At 46.3% G+C, this 27,906-nt stretch overlaps 1 protein-coding gene and 1 non-coding gene across 7 annotated transcripts; both read left to right on the top strand.

Annotated features, from left to right (window-relative positions):
* The first annotated feature begins 464 nt into the window (after positions 1 to 464).
* Positions 465 to 27,822, top strand: CHD4 (chromodomain helicase DNA binding protein 4). 6 transcript variants are annotated; one of them, XM_023741496.1, is made up of 40 exons: positions 465 to 589; positions 1,464 to 1,641; positions 5,208 to 5,329; positions 5,522 to 5,737; positions 6,289 to 6,407; positions 6,532 to 6,773; positions 7,023 to 7,150; positions 7,406 to 7,541; positions 7,749 to 7,888; positions 8,100 to 8,339; positions 8,980 to 9,183; positions 9,299 to 9,504; positions 9,880 to 10,011; positions 10,093 to 10,189; positions 11,110 to 11,301; positions 11,786 to 11,986; positions 12,138 to 12,275; positions 12,556 to 12,677; positions 12,803 to 12,976; positions 13,361 to 13,502; positions 13,586 to 13,717; positions 13,833 to 13,950; positions 15,100 to 15,224; positions 15,548 to 15,785; positions 15,961 to 16,136; positions 18,549 to 18,729; positions 18,814 to 18,900; positions 18,988 to 19,076; positions 19,181 to 19,314; positions 19,651 to 19,795; positions 19,895 to 20,060; positions 20,324 to 20,421; positions 20,528 to 20,657; positions 21,127 to 21,198; positions 21,502 to 21,639; positions 21,895 to 22,003; positions 22,115 to 22,247; positions 25,989 to 26,184; positions 26,926 to 27,089; positions 27,263 to 27,821. In XM_023741496.1, exons 2-40 carry the CDS (start codon positions 1,542 to 1,544, stop codon positions 27,278 to 27,280), a joined length of 5,700 nt encoding a protein of 1,899 aa, XP_023597264.1. In that variant the 5' UTR covers positions 465 to 589; positions 1,464 to 1,541; the 3' UTR covers positions 27,281 to 27,821. The 6 variants fall into 6 exon arrangements, with proteins under 6 accessions (XP_023597264.1, XP_023597262.1, XP_023597260.1 ...); XM_023741494.1 differs by having other exon boundaries at positions 7,710 to 7,888; positions 18,552 to 18,729; XM_023741492.1 differs by having other exon boundaries at positions 7,710 to 7,888; positions 18,549 to 18,900; positions 27,263 to 27,822.
* On the top strand, positions 20,100 to 20,240 carry LOC111822613 (small Cajal body-specific RNA 11). The gene has a single exon (XR_002825754.1). It is a non-coding gene; the product is annotated as a small Cajal body-specific RNA 11 (non-coding RNA).
* Positions 27,823 to 27,906: the final 84 nt, after the last annotated feature.

The following is a 27,906-nucleotide window of genomic DNA, read 5'->3' as shown; positions in this document are numbered from 1 at the left end:
TGAGGCTGGAGTGCTGGGAGGGGTGCTTATTATGGGATGGCCATGGGAAGGGAGGGGTGATGAATTATTATGGGATGTGAGCATTAGGGCGAAGAGTGAAGAAGTTGGCAGAAGGATGGCTATTATGGGATGCTGCAAAGGGTTAGTTGCAAAGGTCTGCAATATTATGGGATGTCAGCAGCCCTTACACATACGTGTATGGAGTGTGTGTAGGGGTGTGTGTGTGTGGTGGGGGGAGTCCATGTGTATTATGGGATGGCCAGAAGGTGGGCGGTTGCCCGGGTGACACGCGCGCGCGCGCTCGAAGGGGGCGTGGCCAATGGTTGCCTGAGCGACGAGGGGGCGGGGGTTGCCCGGGAGACCTAGGGAGGAGGGCGGAGGTTGGGGGGGGTTGGAGTTGGTTGAGGTTATTATGGGCTGTCCGCGGGGGGGCGGGGCCTGTGCGGTGGGATTTCCCGGCCGGTGTTTCGGGCCCTTTAAGAGGCGACGCCGGAGCCGGAGCCATTTTCCCCCCTTCGGCCGCGGCGAGGAGGAGCCGGAGCGGGAGTGACACCGGGCCAGACTCTGCGCGACCTGCGGCGGCTCCGGGGTGAGGAGAGCCTGGGGTTCCCAGAGAGACGCCCCTCACAGCTCGACAAGCCCTGAGGGTCGTTCCTTCACCCACTACTTCCTCAGGCGCCCCCAGACCCGCGGACTGCTCTCTATCCGGAGGAGCCAACCCTTCCTCTCCCGTCTCTGCAGGGTGCCCAGCACCCTCCTTCTCCTACCCCAACCGGGCCCGAGTCTCGCCCCCCGCACCCCCAACCCGAGGCTTGGTCTCCCACAATGCCCGGCGCCTGCCCCCTCGCCCTTTGCTCCTTTGCCCCCCGGGACACGTGGCCCTACCCCCTTCCCGATGGGGGCTCCCTTGTCCGTAGTCCCTGCCTCCGGACCCCCGGAGCGCCCAACCTCCACGCCCCCTCGTTTCCGCGGCTCCTGAGGAGAACCTGAGTTGTCCCAGAGGACAGCCTTTGGAGAGCTGCCCTGTCTGGGGACTGGCCCCTCCCTGGGCGCAGGGAGGCGCCCCCCCACCCCCAAGTGACCTTGTGTCCCCGAGCGCCTCGCCGCCTGCCTCTTCTCCTGGCTCCTCCGCGCCGCGGCCACTAGGACGCCCCCCACCCCCTGCCCCGTCACACCCTGCTCTGTCCAGCAGGCTTCTCCCCTCTCCACGCCTGCACCAGCCTGCCCTCGGGGGTGTTGCTCCTTCTCATCTAGGGGCTCCTGTTGGGGAGTTGGCTTCCGGGCTGCCCCCGAAGAGTGTGGAACTAAGTTCAGCCTGAGTGGTTCGGGTGCCCTGCTAGGGTGGCTGGGTGGGGGGTGGTGGTGGTGGTGGTAGTGGTGGGCGGAAAGAGCGGGTGGGTGTGGGGGAGGGGGACTGCGCGTCACTGACTGTTCTCTCTTTCTCTCCCCCCTCCCCCGCACAGTGACTCGGGCCAGTGTAGAGGGCCCCAGGCCGCAGGCAGGAGCAGCTGGGCCAATTCCCTGGCCAAGAGCGGAAGGGGATGGCGTCGGGCCTGGGCTCCCCGTCCCCCTGCTCAGCGGGCAGTGAGGAGGAGGATATGGATGCACTTTTGAACAACAGCCTGCCCCCACCCCACGCAGGTAACATCTTCCCCAAGGGCCCAGGGCAGGAAGGAGGCATTTGGGTCTTCCCTAGTGACTCTGGTGAGGCAGAGTTGGGTTTCTTGTCTCTCTGCAGTCTCAGGTGGAGGGCATCCAAATGGAGTGGTTCCTTTCTGCAGAGCTGTTGTGTGAGGAGGGTGGAAGCCATGTGCCTCTGGGCACCTGGACTGAGATGCCTGCTTGCTGCACTCCTCTGGAGGAATGCTCTGCAGTTCCCAGATGAGGGAGCACTCTTGACTGGCAGGCATTACCATATGTGGGTCCTTGGAGGAGTGAATGTAGCTGGGACTCCTGGAGGCTAGTGGGATGCGGTGTTGAGGGCTTATGTTTGAGGAACCCAGCTAGGCATTTGTGTTAGTAGGATACTGTAGTTGCCACTGTAGAAAAGAAAGTGCTTTTTATTCTCTATGTGATTATTTTTAGCTTCTGATCAGTTACGGGTTTTCTGTGTTCCCACCGTGTGAAGTTTGAATTGCGCTCCTCAGCCGGAATCTAGAGCGCTTTTAGCCAGGCAGATTGCTGGAATGTTTTGAGTGGAGAAATAGGGACTAGAGGAGTATGTAATATCCTGAAGGTTATGCTAGGAAAGGCAAAAGAAGGGAGGTGACACTCTGGGCACTCCTCCTCTCCTGGTAAGTGGACATAATCCTGGCTTTTTCCACAGAAGCTTCTGCCTCTGTGCCAGTAGCCTGGGGTTCAGGGTAGTGGTATGTAGTATTTGTGAAGGTGTTAAGGGTTGTGCTATCTGTGTTTTAAGGTGCCTCCTTGGACTGGCCAAACCCGTATGGTTATAACCACCTTGTCTGATTGGAGTAGCCCTTGTCTATCCTCAGATGATGATTGATGTCGTGCTCCTAAGCTGATGTCTTTCTCATTTGTCTTTCCTTGTTCAGAGCCCCGGCTAAGTCACCTACTTGTTCCCTTGACCTCCTTTTTTTCTAGCTTTGTTTTTTTCTACCTGCCGGTTCTTTATCTTCCTTGCTTATATTTTTCTCCTTATTCTGGAGCCTGCTGGTCCTGTTTTTGTTTCCCATCAAATGTCTTTCACTTCTGCCTTCCCTCTTCTTAGCTCCAGCCGGAAGTTGAGGTGGTCTGGGAGAGATGCTTCCACATTTGGCATTTTCTAAGTTGGAAGCTTTCTCTTTAATTTGAGGCCACTTAGGAGAGGAGTCAGTCTTGGTGTCCTCTTCTCGTGTTTCTGAGTTTTCAGCAGTTGGGATAGAAAACTTAGGCTTGAGTCTCATCAGTGTGTAGGGTTGGGTGGCAGATTTCTTTGCCGTTGTCCGAGGAGGGTTGTGAGTTGGTGATGGTGGTAGATGATCTTGTCCTTTCTGCGAGGGGCATGAGAATTAGTAGTGCTGTTGAGCTTTGTTGGTTCCACATCTTGGCCTCCTAGTGGCCCCTTGGTATGGGGCTGACCTGTGTTGACTGGGAGCTGTGCAGACTCCCGGGGTGAACTCTACCCCAAGCTGTAGCCTGGCCCAGTTTTTCTACTTGCCACACCCCATTCCTGCCCCTTTCCCAAATCTGCCTCTATATCTTAGCCAGTTTGCCATTTGCCACATCAGCTCATTATCTGCCTGAAAAGTTTAGGGGTCGTAGGTGGATGAAAGGGTGTCTCCTTTGCTTCTATGGGTTTGCCCTGTCTTCACTTCCAGTGTTTACGTAGGTGGTGAAGGGAAAGAATGGAACCGTAGCTGATTGGAGGGGTGACACGGGGATTGCTGGGGAGAAGCCTTTAAGAAAATTCTTCCTGGTGAGATCCAGGCTGGTGTTCCATTCCCAAGGGAATGGGAGGGGCATTCTTGTGCCTGGCCTGATCCTGGGCTGAGTGGGAAGAGGGGAGGCTGATGGCGCTTTGTCCAGTCTAATGTCTCATGTTTCCTCATATCTGTCTAGCGCAGGATGGGCAGGGCCAGAGACGTTTTAGGGCCACTTCTGGGGATCAGGATCTAAGAGTATGTGTGGATTGAAGGAAGCATATTGTTCCCCACTATTCTCTAGGTGCTGCTACTTTTTTATTGGTGTGGATATGAATCCCATATGTTGGCTCTATAGGAGGTGGTTTAGGATCTTGTGGCCTGGATTCTGGGTGGGGAAGATGAGGTTGCTGAGCTTCAGAGATTTCTTGTGGATTCCTACTCCTCAAGCTACGTCTTTTAGGTATCAGAGACTTAGGGAGAAGGTTATTTGCTCTGACCACAGCTCCAGTGAGCCTTTGTTAAATCTTAAGCTCTGATGATTAAAAAAATAAGTATAATTGAGGGAGTAACCTAGTCTCTCTCACAACCAGTAGAACCCTTTTTATTTGTCTTGGTTTCCTTGCCTAGGACATGAGTGTGGTCTCTTGGGAACTACGTTATCCCAGAGTAGATGACAGAGATAGGTGACATTTGGGCCTAGGGTCAGGTATAATTTGGGAAGTCTTCTGTGAGAGCAGTCTTTCCTTGACTACCTCTCTACCCCACCCCCCTCCTGTGCCACTTCCTGTCTGTCCTATGTTGGCAGCTGGGTGCCCTGGGCTGGCTTCTGCGGTCAGTAGCCATTTTCCCTCTCCTCAGTGGGTGAGGCACTCCCTCCTTCTTTCCACTCCCTTCTCCACTCTCCCCCCATCCTTGGGCGGGGGTGGCTTGGGAAGAGGGAGAGAGAAGGAGGGAGGAGGGAGCTGGTGTGCTGGTGTGAATGTCTATTACAAAGAAAGCTGCCTTCTGGCCTTCTCTTCCCCCCTCTGTGCCCCTTTCCACCTATCCCTGCCCAGGAGCTCTCAGTATTACCCAGGCTTTGTGTGTGCTCCCAGCCAGGGGAGGAGGTGGAGCCAGATGGGAGGAGGATTGGTTGAGGTGGGGGTGGGGGGATGGTGACAGCTGGGCTGATTTGGGCCCCTGGGGAGGCAAGGCTACTGACCCAGGAGAAGCTGAGGAGGAAACAGCAGGGCTGGAGATGGGGGAAAGGAAATTATGTTTGGGAGTAGGCGGGAGGTTGGGCTGGCAACTGAACCCAGGACCTGGCGATTCTGGTTGTTTTGAGCAGTGATGCCCAAAGGGGTTGTTGAAGAGTGTGACTTCTGGGATCTCTATAACTGTTATTCTGGGAATGTTGTAAGGAAGTTTGTAGTTCTTACCTTCTAGATGAGCCCTTCATTTTCATTTCTTCATTTATAGAATACTTGGTGACTAGTTGCAGCACAGGGTCATTAGAGGTGTAGACCTAGTTCTCTTATTTGTTAACTCTGAGCAGCTTGATTTATCTGCGCTGGTGAACATATAGAGGACTGCTGTTAGGAATGGGGGGTAGGAGGCTGGAGTCTGGACAGCTGCCCGAGGTGGGCCTGGTCTGGCTTGCAGTCCTATTTCGGGTATATACAGCTCTCTCTTTGTCTGTTTTTGTCTTGGGTATTGGCTTCCTTCTGTGGGGAGTATAGCAGTTCTCTTCAGTGGAATCTGGGACAAGAGGTGGGGGAATAAAGTCTAAAGCCTCCGGATTAGGCCCTAACTTTTTGCTATTGATCTTTTCCCTGCCTACCTCTCTTTGCCACATATCTATAGAAAACGAGGAGGACCCAGAAGAAGATTTATCAGAAGCAGAAACCCCAAAGCTCAAGAAGAAGAAAAAGCCTAAGAAACCTCGGGACCCCAAAATCCCTAAGAGCAAACGCCAAAAAAAGGAGGTGAGTGGGTGACTGGAATGTTATAGGGAACGAGAGGGAGAAGGGAGGAGCTCTGAGAAAGACTTGGGGCTTTTTTTTCTACCCCTGGAGTGGCGGGCCAGGTCCTGGGGATGAGCCTCAGGGCTGTCCTGAGGTGAGCATGTGTGTAGCATGTGTGTGTCTGTCTCCCTCTCCTCCCCTCCCCTGCTCCAGCGTATGCTCTTATGCCGGCAGCTGGGAGACAGCTCTGGGGAGGGGCCAGAATTTGTGGAGGAGGAGGAAGAGGTGGCTCTGCGCTCAGACAGTGAGGGCAGCGACTATACCCCTGGCAAGAAGAAGAAGAAGAAGCTTGGGCCTAAGAAAGAAAAGAAGAGCAAATCCAAGCGAAAGGAAGAGGAGGAAGAGGATGACGATGATGATGATTCAAAGGTGCCTGGACCTCCATCCTCTTCTGTGTACTGTTAACTTTTTTTTTTTAATTGTGCTTTAAGTGAAAGTTTACGATTCAAGTTAGTTTCTCATACAAAAATTTATATACACATTGTTATGTGATTCTAGTTGCTGTCCATGTAACGTGACAGCACGCTCCTCCTTTCCACCCTGGATTTCCTGTGTCCATTCAAGCAGCTCTTGTCCCTTTTTGCCTTCTCATCTCACCTCCGGACAGGAGCTGTCTATTTAGTCTCATGTATCTACTTGAGCTAAGAAACACTCTTCAAAAGTATCATTTTATGTCTTATAGTCCAGTCAAATCTTTGTCTGAAGAGTTGGCTTTGGGAATGGTGTCATCTACTGTTAAACTTCTGTCATTTCTGTTTCCCAGACACTCTACTGCACCTTAGAACATTCTCTCTCCAACTATTTCTAATTATTTTCTCTTAGCTCTTTTACCCTGGTTGTGCAAGCCTTCATTTCAACTCAAATCCCCTTAGCCAGTGTAGGGGCTTGGTCCAGGTCTTTTGACTTTTCTCTCTGTGCAGGAGCCTAAATCGTCTGCGCAGCTCTTGGAAGACTGGGGCATGGAAGACATTGACCATGTGTTCTCAGAGGAGGATTATCGCACTCTTACCAACTACAAGGCCTTCAGCCAGTTTGTCCGGTAAACAGGAGGGTCTTGGGGGCTGGGGGAGGAGAGTGCTTCTGTAATCTCTTCTTGCTTCTCTTTCCTTTTTTCTACTATTAAACTTTTTCCTCTTCTCTTTTCTTGTCTATTTCTACACCAGACCCCTCATTGCTGCCAAAAACCCCAAGATTGCTGTCTCCAAGATGATGATGGTTTTGGGTGCAAAGTGGCGGGAGTTTAGTACCAACAACCCCTTCAAAGGCAGTTCTGGGGCCTCAGTGGCAGCAGCAGCAGCAGCAGCGGTGGCTGTGGTGGAGAGCATGGTGACTGTCACTGAGGTTGCACCACCACCTCCCCCTGTGGAGGTGCCTATCCGCAAGGCCAAGACCAAGGAGGGCAAAGGTGAAATGAGACGCAGTGCGAGAACTAGTATAGTCTTAAGATGGCAAAGACAGAGAAGGCACGGGAGTGCTGTTTTACCAGCCCTAAGGTAGAAGATGGGAGGGAGGACTGAGTCTTGGATTTAAGAGGGGGATTTGGGGTGCTATACAAATTTACTGAAGCCAGTTTAGGTGGGGATTTTATTTTTCCTTCTGTTTTTTTGATGTATATTTGGATTGTCTGATCTTACTTGCTGTGTCCTGATTTTAGGTCCTAATGCTCGGAGGAAGCCCAAGGGCAGCCCTCGTGTACCTGATGCCAAGAAGCCTAAACCCAAGAAAGTAGCTCCCCTGAAAATCAAGCTGGGAGGTTTTGGTTCCAAGCGTAAGAGATCCTCGGTGAGAGCCCAGCCCACCCCTTTGGTGGGGACTCCATATCTTAACAAAAAGGATGTTGCCTATGGCAGGATCTGTCCTTCACAGTAGGTGCATAAGAATGTGGGGAGTTGGCCACAGAACAAGGTGTGAATAGGCTCAGTATGTAACAGTCCTTGCTGAATTCTAGTACTCCCAGTGAGAGAGTGATCCTTTCTCTGTCACTCTTCTCCTTCCCCTTAGCTTGAATCTCTAACCCTACCCTTTTCATTCTGCTAGAGTGAAGATGACGACTTGGATGTGGAATCTGACTTTGATGATGCCAGTATCAATAGCTATTCTGTTTCTGATGGTTCCACTAGCCGCAGTAGCCGCAGCCGCAAGAAACTCCGAACCACTAAAAAGAAAAAGAAAGGTGTGTTTCTTTTTTGTACCTGTATGTGATGGGATGGGTTCAGAATGATTGGGGAGGAATCTCCCTAAGGAGATGGAGGTGGGTGGGTTTTTTTTTCTGGGCGGGGTGGGGGGAGTGGGGGGAGGTAGGTTTGTTCTAATAACTGGGCTTTCCCTCTTCCTTGCCCAGGCGAGGAGGAGGTGACTGCTGTGGATGGTTATGAGACAGACCACCAGGACTATTGCGAGGTGTGCCAGCAAGGCGGTGAGATCATCCTCTGTGATACCTGTCCCCGAGCGTACCACATGGTCTGCCTGGATCCCGACATGGAGAAGGCTCCTGAGGGCAAGTGGAGCTGCCCACACTGTGTGAGTACCTGGCCATTGTGGCCCCTTGGGACCCACGAGGGAGAGGGTGGGATGATAAACCTTTTTTGGGATTGGGTGGGAGTAGAAGTGGTGGTGTTGCTGGTTGTGAGCTTCGGGGAAGCATTCAGAGGAAGGATGGGTAGTGGTTTCAGACTTGGGTGGTGGTGGGGGAGGGGTAGTAATAATCTGAATCTCTGGTTCTTTACCGCAGGAGAAGGAGGGCATCCAGTGGGAGGCTAAAGAGGACAATTCAGAGGGTGAGGAGATCCTGGAAGAGGTTGGGGGAGACCCTGAAGAGGAGGATGACCACCATATGGAATTCTGCCGGGTCTGCAAGGACGGTGGGGAGCTGCTCTGCTGTGATACTTGTCCTTCTTCCTACCACATCCACTGCCTGAACCCCCCACTCCCAGAGATCCCCAACGGCGAATGGCTCTGTCCACGTTGTACAGTGAGTGACTGACCCCAGGCAGGGTTGGGGGATGTGAACATGTAGCACCTAGCTGAGGTGCTTACCACTTTAATATGTAGGCGTCATGAGCCTGAGGTGCAGGCGAGGTTATTGGAAGACTATAGACCTTTTACCCCGGAGACAGATATTTTTCCTCCCTTATGTAGTCTTGGCATAACTTTGTCTTGGGAAAATGTAGGACTGACTTTGAACAGAGGAGTCGATGTTTTGCCAGCTTGTTTAAGAGGGATGGAGCACTGTTCTAGCCCATCACATTCTGTCTTGACATCCTGTCTCAAGATCTTAGTAGCTTAAAGGGGCCACTTACTGCTTTGAGATTGCTCAAGAGAGGAATTCTGGGCTCTAGGTATGTTTACTATGCCTACTTGTTCTGGGCTCTTACTGAAGTTTAGCTGTTGGCTTTGTTAAGCAGGTAGGAGTAATAGTGTCAGACAAATCACGGAAGAAGTTCAGAAATGGAAAGGGAATTCTATTACTCTCTCCCTAGAAGGATCCTAGAATTAGATCTTCTTACTTGAAATAGAGTTTTAATAATCCTTTGACAAGGCTGATGCTGTGGGCTATACCATCTCCTCCCCATGGTTGTGATTTGTTGTTGGATCATCTCTTTTTCTGTCAGTGTCCAGCTCTGAAGGGCAAAGTTCAGAAGATCCTAATCTGGAAATGGGGTCAGCCACCATCTCCCACACCTGTGCCTCGGCCTCCAGACGCTGATCCCAATACTCCCTCTCCCAAGCCCTTGGAGGGGCGACCAGAGCGGCAGTTCTTTGTGAAATGGCAAGGCATGTCTTATTGGCATTGCTCCTGGGTGTCTGAACTGCAGGTAAGCCTGAGATAAGGTTAGAGATAGGGGCTACAGTGAAGAGGGTAGTGAGAAAACAGCCTTGTGGGTAGGAGTGAACACAGTTCCTGTTGACTTACTCTCTTTTTGCTCGCAGTTGGAGTTGCACTGTCAGGTGATGTTCCGAAACTATCAGCGGAAGAATGATATGGATGAGCCACCTTCTGGAGACTTTGGTGGTGATGAAGAGAAGAGCCGGAAGCGAAAGAACAAGGACCCTAAATTTGCAGAGATGGAGGAACGTTTCTATCGCTATGGGATAAAACCTGAGTGGATGATGATTCACCGAATCCTCAACCACAGGTACCAGAGACACCAGGCAAGGGTGGTGATTGTCTTGGGCACACTGGTGGTGGGCAGCACATCCATTGGGAGACTCCTTTGGCAAAGGGATTAAGAAAATGTAAGTCATCAGTAACTTACGTTTGGAAGGCACTTAGTGTATTATTATAAACAGACTGAATCTTGGTTTTTGAGCCATAGGAGAGTATAGATTAGAGACAACATTTGGTGCAAAGACTGGTATAATAGAGGCTATAAATGCATGCAAGATCTGTGGCATACCTAGAGATCTAGTTTGGAACATACATTGTTGCCAGTTCCTGAGAGCAAGGCTAACTTAGGAGGAAAGGAGAGTTGCTCTCTGGCTGTGAGGGTTTTCTCTCCTTGACCTTGCAGTGTGGACAAGAAGGGCCATGTCCATTACCTGATCAAGTGGCGGGACTTACCCTATGATCAGGCATCCTGGGAGAGTGAGGATGTGGAGATACAGGACTACGACCTGTTCAAGCAGAGCTACTGGAATCACAGGTGAGTGACTTTGGGTGAGGAGTGGAGTTGTTTATTGCTGGGAAAGGCTCTGGGCAGCTGTTTGATGTCCTTCTTCTTTAGGGAGCTAATGAGGGGTGAGGAAGGACGGCCAGGCAAGAAGCTCAAGAAAGTGAAGCTGAGGAAGCTGGAGAGGCCTCCTGAAACACCAACAGTTGATGTGAGTTGGGGCAGAAGAGGGAGGGCATGATTTTGTGGTTGGTGGGTGAGAAGCTGTATCTTGTCTGCTCCAGGCTAATGATGGTGCTGTAGGTAATGATGTGCAAAAAACTTCATAGCTGAGAATGCTTCATGAATGCTGTTCCTCTATTTCGCTGTATCTCTGTAAACCAGAGAAAACACTAGGATTGTTTCATCACCAGAAAAATAAAAACATAGGAGGTGGTGTTTTATATGATTGAGGAAGTGTTGTCCAGTGGGGAATCACACAACCAGGCTTTCGTGAAACTTATGTTGGAACCTGGGTCTTTGACTCTTAATTCATGGCTCAGTTCTTCTGGGTTTTGGTTATGTAATATAACGTGAGGAGGGTTAAGGTGAAAATGATTGTGCTAGTAGGAATGTATCATTAAATTTATCTCAGTGATCTTAACTGTCAGAATTATTGTACTGCTGAGGAAAGACCAAATCGCTAGAAAAGGACATCATGTTTGGTAAAGAAGAGGGTCAGCAAAAATGGGGAAAACCCTCAATGAGATGGACTGACACAATAGCCTTAACAATGGGCCCAAACATACCAAAGATCATGAAGATGGCACAAGACCAGGCATAAGTGCCAGCGTAAGGTCGTCATGAGTTGGAACTAAATTGGTGGCAACTAACAACAACAGTATGGAGTCTATGATGTGTCTTTCCTCAGAGATCTGTAGTACCAAGATCTTTGTCTGCCTGATAGATTAGTTGCCTTGCTTCCTGGAGGATCCTAAATCAACACAACGTTACAACCAAAGAGAATCTTTTCCCCAGAATTTTTTGTGGCTGTCAAGGAGGATGTAGTGAGAACATATGAGGAGGCAGCTGCTGCCTTGTGGAAGGAAGGAATTCTTTGCTACCTCTTGACTTCTCTGTTTTATTCTTCAGCCAACGGTGAAGTATGAGCGACAGCCAGAGTACCTGGATGCCACAGGTGGAACCCTGCACCCCTATCAGATGGAGGGCTTGAACTGGCTGCGCTTTTCCTGGGCCCAGGGCACGGATACTATTTTGGCTGATGAGATGGGCCTTGGGAAGACTGTACAGACAGCAGTCTTCCTCTATTCCCTCTATAAAGAGGTAAGAAAAGCTGGGGTGATTAGTTTTGTGGTCTCTTGTGGGGTACTTTGTGTTCATAGTTTTCTTTTTCCCTCTGAGGAGAGTAAATGGAAGAAAAAAAAGGTTGTTCATCTTGAAGAACACTTGAATGATAGTAAGACAGACAGATACACAAAGATTTGAGGGAATGGAGCCATGGATAGAATTAGTGGTGGGTGCACAGAGCCTCAGTACGGGAGGAATGACTATGTTTTGAGGTAATCAGAATTGTGGGTGGAATTAGTATGGGTAGACTTAATGGAGGAGATAAGATTTTAAGCTCTATGTAAAGGTGGGTCATGGCTTGGTGGAGATGAGTGGGTGGGGCGTTTTCATAGAGAAAGGTGAGCATAGAAGCAGCGTTGCAGGTGCCAACAGCTCTTAGAAGAGAGGTAGAGAAGGAAGCTGGGGTTTTAATGTGATGGGAGCTCAGTCCTTACTCTGCTTTTTCTCTTCTTCCTCAAAGGGTCATTCCAAAGGCCCCTTCCTAGTCAGTGCCCCCCTTTCTACCATCATCAACTGGGAGCGGGAGTTTGAAATGTGGGCTCCAGATATGTATGTGGTGACCTACGTAGGTGACAAGGACAGCCGTGCCATTATCCGGGAGAACGAGTTCTCCTTTGAAGACAATGCCATTCGTGGTGGCAAGAAGGCCTCCCGAATGAAGGTATCTCAGTAGAAGGGAGATCCAGTAGAGAGGCCAGCTATGGGCTGGTTTGCAGGATAATAGCTGGGAGGTGGGGAAGCCCCGTAAGTCCCCTGGTTTTGCTTACACCAGGGGGGTTGAACAGTAGTAACCAGGTTGCTTTCATGTGCAGAAAGAGGCATCTGTGAAATTCCATGTGTTACTGACGTCCTATGAGTTGATCACCATTGACATGGCCATCTTGGGTTCTATCGATTGGGCCTGCCTCATCGTGGATGAAGCCCACCGGCTCAAGAACAACCAATCCAAGGTGAGAGGGTAGGGACACAGTTCTATGGCCTTCAGTTCTAGTTCCTTTGTACCACCCACTCATTAAGAGGAACCCTTCTAGGAGAAGAGGGAAAGGGAAACAATGGTCTCAGCGTCCTTTCCTCATTCACGATACCCTTGGTGGCCAGGACGGGAAACCTTACCAAGGGGATGGAGGTGGGCGAGTCTTAGTAATTAACAGTGAAACAGCTTGGAGTTTTGTTGAGATATACTAGAGCCATTTTTTTCATTGCATTTTACCTCTCTGTCTGCTTCACCAGTTCTTCCGGGTCCTGAATGGCTACTCACTGCAGCACAAACTACTGCTGACGGGGACTCCATTACAAAACAATCTAGAAGAATTGTTTCATCTGCTCAACTTTCTCACTCCGGAGAGGTTTCAGTAAGTGTGTGTTTATCCATAATTGGCTCATAATGCTAACTCTTCTAATTCTTGGTAGCCCATTTCCTAACGTCACTTTCCTTTCTTCCTTTCTCCCTCTCCATCAACCTTTTCTTTTTCTAAAGCAATTTGGAAGGCTTCTTGGAGGAGTTTGCTGATATTGCCAAGGAGGACCAGATTAAAAAACTGCATGACATGTTGGGACCTCACATGTTGCGGCGGCTCAAAGCTGATGTGTTCAAGAACATGCCATCCAAGACAGAGCTGATTGTGCGTGTGGAGCTGAGTCCTATGCAGAAGTGAGTTGGAAGGGACAGAAGCACCGACTCCATTTTGCACACACAGACATCTGCTGATCTGCAAAGTGTTTCTTATTCCTCCCAACACTGAGTTAGTTTCAAGGCTTCTGGGGACAAGAGAAAGCAAGGCCTAAAGAAGCCTGATGCCAGGGAGCAAGAGCACATAGTTCAACTTCGGTTGAACTCTTACTTCGTTATATCTTAACTTATTTAAAATAATGATGATGATGACACTGGTGGTGGTGGGTAATCCACTTTTAAGCTTGAGCTGCTTGTTAAGTTTCCTTAGTTCCAAAGTGGGATGTGTTGGAAAGAAAATTCCAGACCTTGTGAGTGGATTAGTAATCATTTAAAGGCACTCTGACCTGCCTTTCTAACATGCAGGAAATACTACAAGTACATCCTCACTCGAAATTTTGAAGCACTCAATGCTCGAGGTGGTGGTAACCAGGTCTCCCTGCTGAATGTAGTGATGGATCTTAAGAAGTGCTGCAACCATCCGTATCTCTTCCCTGTGGCTGCAATGGTACGTTGTGTTACACCTTTCGTTCCTCCCTGGTTTGGAACCTCTCCATTTGGGCTTTCAATATTTTTTTTTCCTTTTTTCAGGAAGCCCCTAAGATGCCTAATGGGATGTATGATGGCAGTGCCCTAATCAGAGCATCTGGGAAATTATTGCTGCTACAGAAGATGCTCAAGAACCTTAAGGAGGGTGGGCACCGTGTACTCATCTTCTCCCAGGTAATATGTGAACTCGGCTGGGAGCTTCAGGAGACAATAGTAGACAGCCCTCAGTGATATGAGGGAAGGGATTATCATCTTACTTCTCCATAATTAATCTGTGCTTCTTTTTCAGATGACCAAGATGCTGGACCTGCTAGAGGATTTCTTGGAACATGAAGGTTATAAATATGAACGTATTGATGGTGGAATCACTGGGAACATGCGTCAAGAGGCCATTGACCGCTTCAATGGTAAGAGGGAAGGAGTGGTTTACTTCCTGGCATCCTTATTCACTTGTTGTATCTTTGGAATGATAACTTGTTCTTCTCATGCATCTGTTTTTCTGTATAGTTCTTTTGGTTCTTTATCATTTGATACAGAAGAGTAAAGCTTTTGAATGTCCTGATTGGAAGAATGTATTGGACTATTCCTAGGAGATTTTTTTTCCCTTTGGAGTTTCTTTCTGCTAGAAAGGAGAGACCATTTTGTCTAGCCTTCCTGCTTGTATCTTGAGGCCCAGAGAGGGATCAGAACTTGCCCAAGCTCAAACAGCAAGTTAGTGGCAGACTTGTCTCAGGAGATACTACCTTTTTTTTTTTTTAACTTTTTATTTTGAAATATCTTTGGACTTAAAACTTGCAAGAATAATACAGAGAGTTCTGTGTATACCCTTTATCCAGCTTCTCTGAATAATACAGCTTACATAACCACAGAACAACTATCAAAACCAGGAAATTAATTAACATGGGTATAATGTTATTAACTAACTACAGACTTATTTCAATTTTACCAAGATTTCCCTTAATGTTCTTCTGTTTCGGGAGCCAGTCTTGGATCCCACCTTGCATTTAGCTGTTGTGTCTTCTTTGTCTTCTCCTATCTGTGACACTTCATTCTTCCCTTTTCTTTCATGACCTTGATACTTTTGATGAGTACTGGTCAGTTATTTTGTAGAAATGTCTCTTAATTTGAGTTTGTCAGATGTTTTCTCGTGATTACGTTGAGATTATACATTTTGGAAAAAAATGCCACAGAAGTGATACTGTGTCCTTTTCAGTGCATCATATTGGGCGGGGGCGACATGATGTTGATATGTCCCATTGCTGATGATGTTAACTTTGATCACTTGATTAAGGTGGTGTCTGCTGAGTTTCTCCACTGTAAAGTTACTATTTTTCCGATTGTAGTTGATAAACACCTTGAGAAATACTTTGAGACTATGCTAATATCCTGTTTTTCTTAAACTTCAGTGCACTAATTTTAGAACCCACTGATGGACCTTGCTTGCCATGATTATTACTGTGGTTTGCTTAATGGGGTTTGATGTTTCTGTCATTTCTTCTACATTTATTAATTGAAATTCAAGAGACTTCTAATGGTGTTTTGGGTTCCTTTCTTAGCCCCAGGTGCTCAGCAGTTCTGCTTCTTGCTTTCCACTCGAGCTGGGGGCCTTGGAATCAATCTGGCCACAGCTGACACAGTTATCATCTATGACTCTGACTGGAACCCGCATAATGACATCCAGGTGAGCAGAAGTGGCAGTTTCGGTATACAGTAACTTATTGGAAATACACAGTGTTCTCTGTGAGGACTCCACCAACTGGAATTAGTCGTTTAAGTCAGAAACATTAGATTTTCTTTTTGTCTTTTATCTTATTGTGAGCCAGAGAGATTGGGTTAGCTATGGTGCTATTTTGGGTAACATGACAGTGCAAAAGGAAGTTTTATATGAAGGCAAGCTGCAGCCCTTACGTTGTACTGGATTTAGCTATTACGTGGAATTCAAGGCAAGAGCAGAAGCAGGAAAATATGAGTACTTCATTTTCTGACTTTGCTGCTCAACTCCAGGCCTTTAGCAGAGCTCACCGTATTGGCCAAAATAAGAAGGTGATGATCTATCGGTTTGTGACCCGTGCGTCAGTAGAGGAGCGCATCACGCAGGTGGCAAAGAAGAAAATGATGCTGACACATCTAGTGGTGCGGCCTGGGCTAGGTTCCAAGACTGGATCCATGTCCAAACAGGAGCTTGATGACATTCTCAAGTTTGGCACTGAGGAATTATTCAAGGATGAAGCCACAGATGGAGGTGAGCTGGTCAGAAACTTAAATTTTGGTGTGGGGCTTGGCCTTCTAGAGGGTAGGGAGTATCTTTGATCCCTAGGGTTCTGGGACTTGGACCTAGTGTCCTGTGGAACTTGCTTTTTGCACTGCAGCTGCTGAAGCCAACTTTACGGTATGGACCTCTTCTTGATTCTTTCTAGGAGGTGACAACAAAGAGGGAGAAGATAGCAGTGTTATCCATTATGATGATAAGGCCATTGAGCGATTACTGGACCGTAACCAGGATGAGACTGAAGACACAGAATTGCAGGGCATGAATGAATATTTGAGCTCATTTAAAGTAGCCCAGTATGTGGTGCGGGAAGAAGAAATGGGGGTGAGTATGAGTCCAAGACAATGCTGTGTATGGTGATTGGTGTGCAAATTGGGATTGACACCAAAATGGTATTTGAGATAGGAGGAAAACATCTGTAGGCAAGTTAGCACCTTGATGAATTGATAATACCTCTTCCCTTGGATACCAAGACTTAACATGACTAACCACCTTCTCATCTTTGCCTTGACGGTCAGAAAGGCCATGGCCAGATTTCAGACTCCTATCAGCCGTATTCACCCTTTACGAGAATCTCATTTTTCTCTTACGTGTTTTGTTAACCCTACAAATAAGTTTTTGTTTGCTACATCAGTATCTTTCGAGAAAAGGCAGGAAATAAGATAAATACAGACCTAGGCAACCTATCACTGTGCTTTTTAAAAGATGAGAATTGTTGCTTGTTTCCCCCTTGTCTTCGTCTTTTATAGTATAAAAAAGAAAACTAGAACAGTGAGAAATATATGGCTTATCATAAAATTTTTTTTCCCCCAAATGATACATAGAAAGATATAAAATGAAAAATAAAATCCATTCTCTTTCCTGGTCCCCTTTAAACCACTTATCTCGAGGTTCTTTGAATTGGCATAGATTTCTGGTGGTGTTTGCCATCTTCTCATTCTTTTGGCTCTGGTAACCTTTCCTTTTGCTGTGTTTTTCTGATATATACCTATTATCTTTGTTTAGGAAGGTGGTGCTAGTAATAATGCAGTTTATGTGTGGCTGTGGCTAAAAAGTCTGACATAGATCTATAGGCTAGTAACTTTTAGCCAAACACTACCCTACTGATCAGATGCTTTCTATTCCTGTCAGTAGCAGTGACTACGAAGAAGTGGTAGGGCAGCATGTGCTCTAAGTGGTTGGGAAGTGAGGGTAGGGGCCCCCGCCATCCAGTTGACAATATCTGCTAATGACTATAAACCATACGAATTGCTCTCTGATTAGTGACTGCAACTGCTGTTTACTTCTTTAAAAAAGTACATGTATATATTTTTAATAATATTTTATTGTGTTTTTGGTGAAAGTTTACACAGCAAATTAGGTTCCCATTTGACAATTTCTACACAAATTGTTCAGTGATGTTAGTTAATTTTTCACAGTGTGTCAGCATTCTCTTTGTGTTTTGGTTGTTTCATTTCCAGTACTCTAGTTTCCCTGCCTCCTTATCTTCTCGTCTTCGTTTTAGGGTAATTGTACTTCTTTAAAATATTTTTAAAGTTTATTTTTTGAACTTTAGTAAGTGATGTGTAACAATTCACAAGGTTCAACATTTCAAGAGATAAAAAAATATCTCTTTTCCACCTCTATTTCTGGCTACCCAGCTCCTTCCCTGGGGACAGTCAATGTTTTCAGTTTCTTGTATATCATTATAAAAATATTTTACGTGTATACAAATTACACATTTATATGTATGTATACGTACATACACATGCATATACTTCTTTTCTTACCATAAAAGTAGTGTATTGTACATAATATGCTGTACCTTGCTTTTGTCCACTTAATGTATCCTGGAAATATAGTCTGAATCAGTATATAAAGACATAAAGAGCTTTCTCCTTTTTCTGTCTTTTTTTGTTTTCGGTTACATAGCCTGTCCTTGTTTGGGAGTACTACAGGTCCATAATGGTGAACTTTCAGGTTGCCTCTAATCTTATATTATTAGCAGCAGTTTAATTACAATGTAAGGGATTTGGAATCAGTGATCCTTGAGTGTCTGACAAAAAATACAAGACCTTCAGAGGAACATAAACATTGGACCGTGGTTTTTTTTTTTTTTTTTTTTTTCAGACAGTTTGTAAACTTTTATGTATAGAGGTTTATGGCTCTTCTATTTTATCTCTTACAAAAATCTTTTGCAATGTTTCATAAGCTTCTCTATTCTGCCTTGTTAAGGCTCTAAAACCAGTTACCGTCAGGTCGATTCCAACTTATGGTGACCCCATGGTGACAGAAAGATTGGCGGTTAGAACCCACCCAGAGATACCTTGGAAGAAAAGTCTGGTGATCTGCTTCTGAAAGGTCACAGCCTTGCAAACGCTATGGAATGCAGTTCTACTCTGCAACACATGGGGTCACCATGGGCTAAGGCTCTAACTTACACTTTTTCCTGTCTCCCAAACTATATTTCCATCTGTAAAAGAGAGAGAAAAAGCATACTATCTCTTCCTGATTCTTGTGAAAACAGCTCCATCCTGTGTTTTTCTTTAGTTATAGTGACTGACTGCTACTCTATACAGATCGAGAGGAACCATGTCCTGCCAGTTAAATTTCTTTTATGTTAGATCTGAGCAGGTACACTCAGTATTTAAGAGTCCAGTCATGAAAGGAGCTAGCAGAATGGGAACGGTGAGGACCAGGGGTGGCTAGTGGTACTGACTTCAGCACCTCTGAGTCCAGGCCCTCCCTCTGTCCCAGGAGGAAGAGGAGGTAGAACGGGAAATCATAAAACAGGAAGAAAGTGTGGACCCTGACTACTGGGAGAAATTGCTGCGGCACCATTATGAGCAGCAGCAAGAAGATCTTGCCCGAAATCTGGGCAAAGGAAAAAGAATCCGTAAACAGGTCAACTACAATGATGGCTCCCAGGAGGACCGAGGTGTGTGTGGCCGGCCCCGCCCCCCACTCATGGGCCGTTCTACTAGAGCAGTGGGCCCCGCTCATCTGCCCTCTCTCCCTCCAGATTGGCAGGACGACCAGTCCGACAACCAGTCCGATTACTCAGTGGCCTCAGAGGAAGGTGATGAAGACTTTGATGAACGTTCAGAAGGTGAGACCTGTACCTTTCTGCTGGTTTTCTAAGTACTGCTTTGTCATATATCCTTGCCATTGTCATTCATACATCTTTTTCTTGCAGCTCCCCGCAGGCCCAGTCGTAAGGGCCTGCGGAATGACAAAGATAAGCCATTGCCTCCTCTGTTGGCTCGTGTTGGTGGGAATATTGAAGTAAGTACCATAAGATTCTAAGGAGGAGCGGGTGAGGGCCAGATATTGGGTCTTTGGTGGAGTAAGACCTGCTCCCCTTTAACCTGGAGTCCTTCTCCCCTTAGGTACTTGGTTTTAATGCTCGTCAGCGAAAAGCTTTTCTTAATGCAATTATGCGATATGGGATGCCCCCTCAGGATGCTTTTACCACCCAGTGGCTTGTGAGAGATCTGCGAGGCAAATCAGAGAAAGAGTTCAAGTAAGTTGAGAGCTGGAGCAACTGATATAGAGCAAGGGTTTCTATCCAGTCATTCCACAGTTCTGGTCTAGGCTGTGCAGGGAAATTGGCTGTTACCTCTGCTGAAGTTGGCAGGTGACACTGTTAGTAATAGAGTTCTTTGTGTTCCTAGCTCCCCTGGGGGTGAACTTGGGGCATGGTGTGGGGTCATCAGTCTTCCAGTGTGATGGTGGGCTTCACCTCAAGATGGAGCCATGTCTTTGCCTGGGATAATGCCTAACTGGAGGTGGGAAAGAATCTGATCTGGGAGTTGGCATGAGGCCTTGTTTTACTCATTTCTCTACTACTTTACTACAGGGCTTATGTTTCTCTTTTTATGCGGCATTTATGTGAGCCGGGAGCAGATGGGGCTGAGACCTTTGCCGATGGGGTCCCCCGAGAAGGCCTGTCTCGCCAGCATGTTCTTACTAGGATTGGTGTCATGTCCTTGATTCGGAAGAAGGTGAACCCTGACCCTCTCCCATTGTTCAGGGTTTCTAGGGGAAGGTGGAGGGCCAATGGGAAAGAGCTGAAACGGAGACTTCAACTTCTCTTGCTATAGGTTCAGGAGTTTGAACATGTGAATGGGCGCTGGAGCATGCCTGAACTGGCTGAAGTAGAGGAAAACAAGAAAATGTCCCAACCAGGGTCACCTTCCCCAAAGACTCCTACACCCTCCACTCCAGGGGACACGCAACCTAATACTCCTGCACCTGCCCCACCCACTGGTTAGTCTCCCTGTACTGCCATTTTCTGTCCTGCTCTTCTCGTCCTGGCCTGTGCATTCTTACTCCCCTGTTCTCAGCTCTAATGGGGGGGTCTGTGGCAGGACATACAGCAGTCTCCCTCTCAGTTTAGGAGGGCTGTCCTAAGAATAGGGCTGGCTCTTAAAGGCACGAGAGGACAATTTTAAGATGAGACAGACTGGGAAGGCATGACCTCTCTTATCTAGGGCTTTCTTCCTAATTGATTGCCTTCTATTGGTCTGTAGAGGATGGGATTAAAATAGAGGAAAATAGCCTCAAAGAAGAAGAGAACACAGAAGGAGAAAAGGAGGTTAAATCTGCAGTCCCTGAGGCCACTGTTGAAGTAAGAGCATGGGGATGATTAACTGGATGCCATATCAAAGGGAAATGAATAAGCCCACTCTTCTGTTTTGGTGCTGTCTGCTTCATCTTCTTTTTTTCCTTTGAAGTGTACACAGCCCCCTGCCCCTGCCTCAGAGGATGAAAAAGTCCTTGTTGACCCTCCTGAGGGAGAGGAGAAAGTGGAAAAGACTGAGGTGAAGGAGAGAACAGAGGAACCTATGGAGACTGAGTCCAAAGGTATCCACGTTTTTCAAGCACCGAGGTCCCTGTGTGAACCATAGTAGCTCCATATCCAGCCAGTCTGTGGATACCAGGAGGAAGTGACGGACTGAAGAGGCCTGAACGCTTGATTATAAATTTTGGGTCTTTTTTTTTTTCTGGTGTAGTGGCTAAGCTTGGCAGCTAACCAAAAGTTCAGCAGTTTGAATCCCCCAGCCGCTCCTTGGAAACCCTGTAGGGCAGTACTACTCTGTCCTATAGGGTCGCTGTGAGTCAGAATCGACTTGACAGCTGCGGGTTTGGTTTTTTTTGGTGTGTGTGTTTTAAATGACATTAAAGCTGATGTGACTTGACTCCGAGCTACAATTGCCTGAATTGCCTTGGAGTTTAGTTCTAGCAATTTTTAGGATTATTCCAATTGGACAGTAGTGTGGAACAGAGAAGAACATTCGTTAGATAGTCTCGTAATGCCAACTGTTGCCCCCAGGTGTTGCTGATGTGGAGAAGATGGAGGAGAAGTCAGCAATAGATCTGACCCCCATTGTAGTAGAGGACAAAGGTGGGTGTTTGGAGAAGCTAATTGTCGTTTAGAAAGACTCTAAACCAGAAGCCAGGACTTCATTTTCCCCCCTGCTTCCCCAGCCACACTCGTAGTCATTTCATCTCAGGTTAAAAAACTCTAATTTGTTCCCACATTAGGTTGTCAGTGTGCTGGTGGCACCTTTTTCCTGGGTCTGAGAGAAACGTCTGTGGAGAAGGGGTGGAGATGAATGGATATCTTGCAGCATATGGTGCTGTTGGTGTAAGGGCTGTGGTGCTAGGCTTCTCTGCAGCTGACATTTTTCTGGTCCATATTCTGTAGAAGAGAAAAAAGAAGAAGAAGAGAAAAAAGAAGTGATGCTTCAGAATGGAGAGACACCGAAGGACCTGAATGATGAAAAGCAGAAGAAAAATATCAAACAGCGTTTCATGTTCAACATTGCAGATGGTGGTTTTACTGGTATGGAAATGAAGGCACCACTGGGGCTAGAAGGATCTCAGGTGAAATTGAGGTTCCTGTCAGAAACCAACGTTCAGAGGCAGGACCCCTGTTAGATTAGGGAATGTCAGGCTGAGGGTGTACTCCCCTGGGTTCTAGGTTACAGAGCCAGAGGCATACTACTAAGATGGTGTCTGGGAGCAGGAACTAGTAGCTTTTTGAATTCTCACAGTTGTTTGTCTTTTTCTCCTCAACCTTCTGTAAATTCCTCCTTAGAGTTGCACTCACTTTGGCAGAATGAGGAGCGGGCAGCCACAGTCACCAAGAAGACTTACGAGATCTGGCATCGACGACATGACTACTGGCTGCTGGCTGGCATCATAAAGTATCCTTTGCCTAAGTCTGGGCTAAGGTCCTTGGTAAAGGGCTCTGAAGCTCTCCTTCTCTGAGGTTCTTACTTCCCTTGTTTTGTTTTTCCTGAGCACTTTTCCAATAGTCATGGCTATGCCCGGTGGCAAGACATCCAGAATGACCCTCGCTATGCCATCCTGAACGAGCCTTTCAAGGGTGAAATGAATCGTGGCAATTTCTTAGAGATCAAAAATAAGTTTTTAGCCCGAAGGTTCAAGGTGAGCAGGATGGGGAGGAATACAACTTCATAAAGTGCAGAAGGGACTGCAAAGGGAGGGAGTCTATTCATCTGTTCGTTCATTCAGCCGTACTGTTTATTGTGTTCTGTGTACTTCAGCTACTTAACTGCTCCTACTTTTTTATCCTATGAAGGGCTGTACTCCCAGTTAACTTAAGCATTTGGGATAAAGACATACAGACTTGAAAAGTAACCAGCTGTACAAGAACTGTAGATAACTGTGTGCCTCATGAATGATATAGACTAGTGCAGTGGGTTTGTTGGGGAACACTGTAGGTTGGGGTGTTCAGGAAAGCTATACAGAGGTGGAATTGAATTAGATCTCTGAGGAGGCAGGGCTGTTACTGGGCTTGTGGTACTTTTTTTCTGGGTCTAAGAGATAACTGTATGGAGAACGGGTGGGAATGGTTGCAGAAAGGAGACGTGAAGGCAAAGCTGTGTTTTCAGAATCATTAGGGCTAAGCCTAGGACTGAAGGGAGTCTCATTCAGTAATTCAGCAAATGTTTGTTGAAGGCACTTTATGTGCAGACCACCAAATGGGATACAAAGAAGATAAGACATGGCTCTTAGGCTAAGAATAATAGAGGGGTGTGTGGGGAGAAATGTACACTAATAAACCTTCAAGCATTATGTGCCAAGTCACCACTTGACAAAGGGATGAAAAGATAAATACAGCGTGGTGCCTGTTCTAGACAAACTTTCACTTTAATACAGTAGAGACACATGTGTGACCAGATGAATGCCATTCTGTGTGTCTGGAGGGAGACTACTGAATGCCTTAAGAACATTCTCCAGAGGAACATGGGGAGTGGAAAGGGAGCTCACAATCGGCTTCATGGAGATGACGACATTGGACTTAAGCGTTGATGGGTGGGATAGAGATTGTTGAGTAGAAACAGAAATGTGTTTGAACCAAAAGGATTAGATTGAGCAAAGACATAGAGGCTTAGGATATTTGGAAATAGCAAATAGTTCTTTTGGGCTGTAGAAAACATTTGTGTTGGGTGATGGTCAGAGGTAGGTTGGAAAGAGGTAAGGGCTAGAGGTTAGTAGGTGGGTTTTGGCACGAAATTAGAGAGTATGGACTTTACCCTATAGTTAATGGGCAACCACTGAAGGTTTGTGAACAGAGTTTTAATACGACCAAGGGAAGTGGAACAGCATTCATGAGACTATAGAACTGTGATATAGTCATGAGGTATCAAGGGCTTGTGCTGTCATGCTAGTTGTGGGAAAGGAAAAAGATAGGGATAAAGGAAACCAAATACTAAAGAACTTACAGGATTTACTGTATAGGTTGGCAAATGTTTTCTACATAGGGTCAGACAGTATATATTTTAGACCTTGTGGGCCATACAGTCTCTGTTGCAAATACTCAACTTTGCCATTGTAATGTGAAAGCAGCCATAACTGATACATACATGAATAAGCATTAGATGCATTCCAAAAAACTTTATAGAGTCTAAAATTTGAGTTTCATGTAACATTCACAAAGTGTCATGAACTATTTTTTTTTCAACCATTTAAAGACGTAAAAACCACTCTTAGCTCTTGGACCATATAAAAACAGGTGGCAGACTAGATTTGACCCATGGGCAATATAATTTGCTGACTCTTGACTTACTAGATTTTAGGTGCAAGGGAGTGAGACTCCATGTTATGTTTTAGCCTGTCACTGTCTTTGTTGCTGCTATAGTGTTGCTGTAACAGAAATACCACAAGTGGGTAGTTTTAATGAATGAACAGAAATTTATTTTCTTACAGTTAAGGAAGATAGAAGTCTGAATTCAGGGTACCGGCTCTAAGGGAAGGCCTTCTCTCTCTGTCAGCTCTGGGGGAAGGTCCTTGTCTCTTTTCACCTTCTTTTCTTGATTCCTTGGTGTCTTCATGTGGCCTGGCATCAGTCTGCTCTCGTTTGTGCTTCTGTGCCTAATCTGCTCTTTTGTATCTCAAAAGTGTTTGGTGTGAGATATACCCTACACAGATACGGCCTCATTAACATAACAAAGAAAACCCTATTCCCAAATGGGGTTGTGTCCATAGGTATACCTATTAAAAAACACATTGCTGTTGAGTCGATTCTGACTCATAGCGACCCTATAGGACAGAGTAGAACTGCCCCATAGAATTTTGAAGGAGCTCCTGGTGGATTCAAACTGCCAACTTTTGGTTAGCAGCCGTAGCACTTAACCACTATGCTACCAGGGTTTCCGTCCATAGGTATAGGAGTTAGAATTTACAACACATGTTTTTGGAGGACAGAATTTAATCCATAACAGTCACTGAGAAAATTATCATTGGCAGATGTAGGTAAGTCAGGAGAAGTCTGTAGAAAAGAATGATGAGTTCAGTTTAGACAAGTTGTTTAGTGTTTCTCACAAGTAAACACTCCCTCCCCACCACCATAAATGAATGGGATCCAAGTAATGGAGCATGAGATGCAAATTTGAGAAGCATCAGTTACCTGCATAGAGGTACTGGCTGAAGCTAGGAGAGGAGCGATTTCTTGAGAATGCTGTAAAAGAACAACAGCCAATGGCAGAACCTGGTTCCTTATATGGAACCTCATAGTTCAGGGCAGGAAGGAGGGAGGAGTTAGTGAAGGAGGCAAGAGTATATTGATTGAAAGGAGATGCTTGGTCTGTCTGGGAGGGAGTTAGTAGGCCCTAACAGAGCCAGGTCTTGTGGAAGAAAAAACAGCCAATTATTCTCATACCATCCTTTTTCCTGGCTCCTAATGGATTCATTGTTTAAGAACCAATGGATACTTGGTCAAATTAACTCTTCTCATAATTTATGAACCAGCAGTTCTGCTCCTTGAAATACATTTCAAAGAGCCCCTTACACAGCTCCATCAGATGACATGTGCAAGAATGTTCATTACAGTATGGTTTTTGGTGGTGGGGGCCAGGAGGCCAACCAGATGTCTGATGTTGGGAGAATGGATAGGTAAAATGTGAATTCAACAAAATATATGTGCAAATAACGACATAGACGGACGTTTTAAAAAGAATGTGTAGTGGAAAAAGTAAAAAATAGCATTTTATGTATATAACAATCTTCTGTAAATTAAAAACATGCATCTGGAGCAATAATACTGAAATCTTCCAGAATACCCACGAACACACAAAGACACACAGTTAAGTATATTAGGATAGTTGCATATTAAGGGAGGAAGGAGAGTGGGAATGAGATAAGGAGATAAAAGAAAATAAAAATATTTTTAAAGAATAAAACAGCCTAAATGACATGGATGGTAGGTATATTCTAATCAGAGAAATCATGGACTCAGACTACCATGCAACCATTCAAAAACATGTTTTGAAGGTGAAAACATAATATGGATATGTATACAGTATGATCTCAATTATGTAAAAAATACATATGCATAAAAAACCTGAGGGAAAAAACATCAAAATGTTAACAATATCTGTCGGAGGTGAGATTATGTATGATTTTAATTCTTTATGCATTCTGTATTTTATAAATAGAATTTTTATCTTTTATATGTAAGAATCAATAAAGGGTTTTTAAAATCATGATGGATCCCAATCAAAAAAAACAATGCATTGTTGAACTGTTTGGGTGTGGGAGGCCATCCATAAAGTTCTTTATAGGTTCTCATTACCTGGAGGAAGGGCAAGCCCACTGGATCAGGCTGAGAGGCCCATCAGAAATAGTGTCAGTCTCAACTCCCTTCTCCTTTTCATCCTTGCCCAGCTCTTGGAGCAAGCCCTGGTAATTGAGGAACAACTGCGTCGGGCAGCTTACCTGAACATGTCAGAGGACCCCTCTCACCCTTCCATGGCCCTAAACACCCGCTTTGCTGAGGTGGAGTGTTTGGCAGAGAGTCATCAGCACCTGTCCAAGGAGTCGATGGCAGGAAACAAGCCAGCCAATGCAGTCCTGCACAAAGGTAGCCAGTGGCTCCCCTGCCTCCTGCTGGTTCAGCCTCCTTCCCCCTACCATTTCCCCAACACACACATACTTGTTTTCAAACGTTTTTTCAGGGCCCCTTTGGGAGTTTGGTATGTGCTGGGAACCTTTGCTTTCTTTCTTGGGAACTTAATATCTTAGAGGCAATCGAGGACAGCAGTTCTTTTCCTCTTTTAACTCTTAATATATTCAGGTTCTTGGAGGTGGAAAGCAAAGCAGAATAATATAGTGTCATTTGGGACACTTCAGAGGTAATGTCAGGTTATTTAAGATTCCTTCAAATCCTAGACCCTGTTCAACGTTTTGTTCCTAATTAAGGTAAAACATTGCAAGGAAGGTGGAGGGTGAAATGAGGTTGTTACAAAGGGAGTAGGAGATAAATCCAGAACGTGGAGAGGAAAGACAAAAGCAAGAAAAGGAAACAACAGAAATAAGCTTCTCTTGAGAAGTGGGAGAAATAGAGAATAGAGAGCAAGGGAGAATGAGAGTTAGGTGACTTTAAAAAGCATAGAATCATGGACACTTGGAAATGAAATACGAGAAATAGGAATTTGAGCATGGTGGAGGGCCAGGTCAAGTGACTCAGTGACAAAAGACAACACTTAACACTCTAGCATATTGGAGTCACTTGGTCATTAGAAGTGATGGGCTGGCTCACTGTAGTAGAAGGATCTCAGTCCCGACCACCATAGCTTACCATCTTTTTTTTGCCCCCCTGCAGTTCTGAAACAGCTGGAAGAACTGCTGAGTGATATGAAAGCTGATGTGACTCGACTCCCAGCTACCATTGCCCGAATTCCCCCGGTTGCTGTGAGGTTACAGATGTCAGAGCGTAACATTCTCAGCCGCCTGGCAAACCGGGCACCTGAACCTACTCCACAGCAGGTAGGGCGATTTTCTTCTGGCAGACTCTTCCTGCAGAGCAACTCTGGAACTTGTAACTTTACTTTGTGTCCCCAGCTTTACATTCTGAAGCAGGTGGGGCTATTTTATCAGTGAGTTTCCTTGGTGGATTCTTGTGGTCTGGAATTCTGACTCTTTGTTCTCTTTCCTTATAGGTAGCCCAGCAGCAGTGAAGATCCAGATTGATGATACCACCTCCACCTCTGAACAGTGACCTTCCTCTTTCCCTTGTCCCAGCTTCTCCCCTGGGGGCCTGAGAGACTCTCTCCTACTTTCTGCCCCATCTTCCCTGTTGTAAAGGAACAGCCCCCTGTGCATTGGGGGAGGGGAGGGAGTGAGGGGCAGCGGTGCCCTTCCTGCTGGAGAGAGATGCAGCAGTAGCGCCGGCGCCATCTGCAGGGAGCTGGCGGGCTGGCCCTTGTCTGGGCCCTGGCTTCTCCCCACTGTAACGTCTGTTACACACAAACTGTTGTGGGTTCCCGCCAGGCTTGAAGAAAATGATCTGAATTTCTTCCTCCTTTTGGTTTTATTTTGTTGGGTTTATTTTGTGTTTTCTTTTATTCCTTTTTTGGGATATTCAGAGTGGGCCGGGCCCCTGGGCAAGACACAGCTACCTCTGTTGGCATCTTTTTAATACCAGGAACCCAGCGGCTCCAGCCACTGAGCGGCTAGAATGAAATAAAGTGAAGAAGAAGAAAAAAAAAGGAAAAGAACCAAAAGCATAAAAAACCACAGCAAATTTCTTGATGAAAATTGAAAATAAAAGTTTCCTTGTATTTTAGTGCTCTGGTTCAGTGTG

This window comes from Trichechus manatus, unplaced genomic scaffold (assembly GCF_000243295.1).
Source record: "Trichechus manatus latirostris isolate Lorelei unplaced genomic scaffold, TriManLat1.0 scaffold00182, whole genome shotgun sequence".
NCBI classification, from domain to species: Eukaryota; Metazoa; Chordata; class Mammalia; order Sirenia; family Trichechidae; genus Trichechus; species Trichechus manatus.
The sequence above is the reverse complement of the archived record's forward strand: the minus strand, read 5'-3'. Positions and strand labels throughout refer to the sequence as shown.

Coding starts and splice junctions, on each gene's coding strand:
- CHD4 (XM_023741492.1), top strand. CDS start 1,542: ATGGCGTCGGGCCTGGGCTCCCCGTCCCCCTGCTCAGCGGGCAGTGAG. Junction 7,151..7,405: donor CCAAGCGTAAGAGATCCTCG/GTGAGAGCCCAG, acceptor TCATTCTGCTAG/AGTGAAGATGACGACTTGGA. Junction 12,678..12,802: donor CTCACTCCGGAGAGGTTTCA/GTAAGTGTGTGT, acceptor CTTTTTCTAAAG/CAATTTGGAAGGCTTCTTGG.